This window comes from Lycium barbarum, chromosome 1, assembly GCF_019175385.1.
Source record: "Lycium barbarum isolate Lr01 chromosome 1, ASM1917538v2, whole genome shotgun sequence".
NCBI classification, from domain to species: Eukaryota; Viridiplantae; Streptophyta; class Magnoliopsida; order Solanales; family Solanaceae; genus Lycium; species Lycium barbarum.
The window spans coordinates 149181257-149186208 of NC_083337.1; the positions used below are offsets into that span (position 1 = coordinate 149181257).

Sequence of the window (4952 nt, forward strand, 5' to 3'; positions counted from 1 at the left end):
GTTCGGTTTATTCAAAATTTAAACAAGCAACTATTTCATTTCAGTTTTAGAGTAAACATAACAAAAAATAATGAGATCCTAAACTTGCAGCCTTATAACCAAGACATTAACCAAGAAAAAACCATAAACTTGCAAGCATAATAGCATATAAATAGCAAAACAAGAGCTTGACAACTTGTGCAAGCATACAAATCCGCCAACACCACATTACATATACCAAATTAGTCATTAGTGGCATATAAATTCGGTTTGTTCGGATCGGTTCGGTTGATAATTGAAGCAAACCGTAACCGAACCGTTAAACCGTAATATTTTACAATTGCATTTGTAAATCGAAATCGAATTGTATTATTCAAATTAAATTATCCGAATTGTTTCGAATCGATTCAGAAATTCGGATTGAACCGATTTGTGCACAGGCCTAGTGATTCTTATTATACAGACCTTTGGGAAAAATAAAAGTTTATGTAGGACATACGTACATGATTGCCAAGTAAAGCCACCAGATATGCTGTTCCACCATTACGAGATTCTTTTCATTTTTTTTAAAAGAAGCTCTCTGCTTTATTTTATATGAGGACATACTTTTTATTATACTTTGTTCTAAAAGTAATGTCATACTTCCTTATTTATATTTCCTTCATTTTAATTTATGGGGCACTTTTCGCTTCCGTCAAGCTGACTAATTAGAGAGATACTTATTTTGGTTCGGGTTTTTCAAATATCAAACCAAACCAATTGTGTTGGATTTGTAAATCTGCAAATCAAACTAAATCAAGAAAAGTCGGGTTTTTCAACTTTGGGTTTTTTGATTTTTTCGGGTAAAGTCTTCATACAAAACATATTACTTGTGCTTTGAATATTACTTTAGTCCCAATAATATACAACTTTCTAATTAAGGTGTAATTTTAAAAAAATAGCACCAAAAATGCAAGATGAGTGACATGTTGTGCTAAAATATTCAACAAAAAAGATAATGAAATCGCTAAGCCTAATGAAAATGATCAAAATCTAAAGGTTCTAAGTCGTACTAAATAAGTACAACTAATAAGTATTAATTACATAACTAAATATTAAAAAAATAAATTAAATTATGTATTTTTACTGCCTAAATCAATGCAAAATTAAGATTAATAGATATCCAACATTATTGTTATTCCTAGTGTTAGAATTGAATTTCTTTTGTTAGCATTAATATTGATTTGGGATTTATTTGAGTTACTAATATCTATGCGCTGTAAAACTTCTTTGACCATTCAAAATTCTAAGTCCAAGCTTGAAATATATATATATATATATATATATGAAAAGCAAAAAAACTATGAAACATTTAAGAATTATTTATAAATTACATTACAAATAAATGTTTTTATGTATAAAATATATTTAAAAATTGAATATGTGTAATGTTGGGTTGGTTTGGTTCGGTTTAACTCTCTTTTAGTTAAAATCAAACCAAACTAATTATAGTCGGATTTTTTTCTTAATACCAAATCAAGTCAAACCAAACCACTAGTCGGATTTTTTTTTCTCGATTTGACTCGGATTGCCGGTTTTCTTTGTACACCCCTACCCTGAACCATCTGTAGACAATAAAATTCGCGTCGAGAAAATAATAACCAAGACAGGAAAATATCGCAACAATCGGTGTATTGATTTCAGAATATGAGTGTTACAATCTCTATGATTCCTCTGATTCGTCTTTTCAACAATAAATTCAAGGGCTTTTGAGCTTGATCTTGAACTTGATGGATTTGATCTTGACTTGTACTTGAATTCAAGGGCTTTTGAGCTTGATCTTGAATTTATGCTGGATTTCAATTGATTCGTCACGAACACTTTGATGGCCACCACGAACAAGTGAATTTGGTCTTGAACGCCTTGATATTTGATTCGCCTTCGTTCTTGATCTTCGGATATTTGAAACTTGTAGAGAAATGCTTACAGCTTGTAGAAAACTTGTAGTGTTTGATCCACGAGCTCCCTCTAGCTTCTTGTTTGAATTTCTGGTCCCTTTTCTGAATTATGAGTCCCCTATTTATAGTTGTAGGATGGAGGAGTTGTGATAAGAACGAACTCCTTTCGGCCAATCAAATTTCAGTTGATATGGCGATATTTGATTGGTCAGAATATGCCACTTGTACACGTGGCACATCTTCATTGGTCTTTGATTTGACTAGGCATGCTGCATCATTTTGACACGTGTTATGACCCTATAGGCTTCTTTATTTGACTTGGCGAGCCACGTCACTTGACACGTGGCACTAAAGTGGGCCTCTAGAAAGATGACATTTTGGGCTTAGCAAAGTGGGCTCATCATTTCTTGCCCAAACTAATGGACTAGCCCAATGAAGTTGGCCCTTAATTAAATCCATATTTATTAGACTTAAGGGCCCGTTTGGCCATAAATACCAAAAACTTTTTCACTTTTTTTGAAATTTTTGAAGTTGGAGTTGGAGTTGGAATTGTGTTTGGCCATAGTTTTTGAAATTGTAGTTTTTGGTGAAATGTAGTGTAAAAAAGTGAAAAAAGCTGAATTTTTTTGAAAAACAAGTTTTTCTTGTTTTAGTATTCCGGAATACAACTCTGGAAAAAAGTGAATAATTTTTATGGCCAAACGCTAAAAGTGAAAAAACTGGAAAAAAATTCCGGAAAAAAGTGAATAATTTTTATGGCCAAACGCCCACTTAAATAATTAATCCAATTATATTAATCCATAATATTTAGTTGGACTAATATATCTTGAACTTAATATCATCCGAATTTCTTACGGATTTAAATTCAATAAAATTCCGTTCTCCACACCATCATTCGTTGCTATTTTGGCAGCCACGGGCTCCAACTTTGACGGTGCTAGCAGTGCTGAAATTGAGTATGTTCTCTCCCTTGGTGCCTCACCTGACAGAATTATCTTTGCCAATCCATGCAAGCCAGAACCCGACATCATCTTTGCTGCTAAGGTTGAGTTGAATTGTGTTATCATCTTACCTAAAAATCCAAATCCAAATTCAAATAGTTAGAAGGAGCAATTTTTTATTTAAATTTAATGCATTGATAGTATAAGAGATACTTAAGCAATTAGTTACTAATTAGGTAACTATAATTAGATATCTTGATAATCATTAATTGAAAATATGGTAAAAATGGTAACTAAATTACTATCATGGTTAAAATTCACTGATAATATATAAATATCTTTATATTGTCAGTGTATATAATTTAAATTTCAAATTATATACATTAGTATGTCTCAACGCGCCCCTGACGTGGGACATGTTACTTTATGTTTCGACGCACTCATCAACATGTGAAAATATTTTTTTGCTTTTCGAATAGCAGTAGATTTTTTAACTAAAGACCTCTTGCTCTCTCTGAAGTATTATTAAATTGTTTGACATGTCATTTAAAAGTTTAAATTGTTAAAGAAAACACATTTCTGAACGGTCAGCATAAAAATAAATTACACTATCAAACCAATTAAAGGATAGTCACAGTTAAGCGTCCTTGCAATGAAGAATTTATAATATTAAAAATAAGATATATTATATGTTACTATTAAAAAAAAAAAAAGTGACGATGTATATAACTTACAATTTCACTCTTAATTACTTAATTATGTTATTTCTTGATAGGTTGGTGTAAACATAACATTCTACTCTAAGGACGAGGTCGTGAAGATCAAGAAGCTTCTTCCAAAATGTGAGTTAGTGCTACGAACACAAGAGGACGGCAAGGCTAGGTGTCCGATGGGATTAAAATATGGTGCACTATCAGAAGAAGTTGAGGCTTTACTTCGTGTCAGCTGAGGTCAAATTTAAGATTTTGTTTATGTATTATGCCATCTCAAAATATAGATCAAATTCATCCAAAACATTTTGATATAAAATTAAATTCATCCAAAACAGTTGATGTGAAATTAAATTCTTCTTCCGAAATGCAAAAATCTGATGATGGTCGTTCAATATAGATCAGCTTAGCACATTGGTGAATCATTTCATGAAGAATTAAGCTTAGGCTTTTAGCTCCGCTCCAATTTTTTAGATGCTTCATGTTTAGTGGGTGTGGTCTTTTATAGAATAATATACCTATCAAACACAACAGTTAAGCAATATACCAAAGCAAACAAAGTAATTTAGAATTTTTATTATTGTTTAACTGACTTGATTATATAAATATGTTTACACCGTCATCCATAAAACTTTTTTCTTTTCTCGGAACAAAAATAAGAAGAAAATTGCAAGCAATCATATTGAGGAGGCGCGACTCATCAGAGTCTGAAGCCTAAAGGGCATAAAAATACACGGTATAAACCAAAAGGGGATGGCCAAAAATTTACATACCGAAACGGATATAACGTGGACCGATCCACGTTATACCCCAAAAAAAATTTCAGTTGTCAGAGAATTCACCGAAAAATTTAAAAAAAAAAATTGTATAACGTGGACTGATCTACGTTATACAAATAATTTTGTATAACGTGGATCAGTCCACGTTTTACAAATATATGTTGTAAAACGTGGACTGATCCACGTTATACAAAATTATTTGTTTAACGTGGACTAGTCCACGTTATACAATTTAATTTTTTTTCCCACAGCGTTTTACAAAATAGGAGTCCGGAACCAAAATGCCCCCAAAAAAAATCATTTTGAACCAAAATACCCCAACAAAAAAAATGTTACAAAAATACCTTTAGCGCAGTAAGTTTTGTTTGAAAAAACTTAGTGTTTTTTCCATACTTTGACCAATGATTAGTCGTGTGTCAAGACTCCGAAATGTCAATATTTTATATAGAACCTGATATTTTTTTCTGCGTACAATAATGTAGGCCCAATACATCAAGGATACGTAGACGTTCGGATAGTCATTTTAGCGGTTGAAAAGGTGCCCGAAGTAAGTTTTGTTTGAAAAAACTTAGTGTTTTTTCCATACTTTGACCAACAATTAGTCGT

At 31.8% G+C, this 4952-nt stretch overlaps 1 protein-coding gene across 1 annotated transcript; it reads left to right on the forward strand.

Moving 5' to 3' along the window:
* The first annotated feature begins 2106 nt into the window (after positions 1–2106).
* Positions 2107–3806, forward strand: LOC132616146 (ornithine decarboxylase-like). The gene is made up of 3 exons (XM_060330757.1): positions 2107–2140; positions 2830–2960; positions 3633–3806. Exons 1-3 carry the CDS (start codon positions 2107–2109, stop codon positions 3804–3806), a joined length of 339 nt encoding a protein of 112 aa, XP_060186740.1.
* Positions 3807–4952: the final 1146 nt, after the last annotated feature.

What these genes read in the sequence shown, in the direction of transcription:
- LOC132616146 (XM_060330757.1), top strand. Translation starts at nt 2,107, where the DNA reads ATGGCGATATTTGATTGGTCAGAATATGCCACTT. An exon ending in TTGGTCAGAATATGCCACTT is followed by an intron (nt 2,141 to 2,829) that starts GTACACGTGGCA and finishes CTATTTTGGCAG; the next exon opens with CCACGGGCTCCAACTTTGAC. An exon ending in ACATCATCTTTGCTGCTAAG is followed by an intron (nt 2,961 to 3,632) that starts GTTGAGTTGAAT and finishes ATTTCTTGATAG; the next exon opens with GTTGGTGTAAACATAACATT.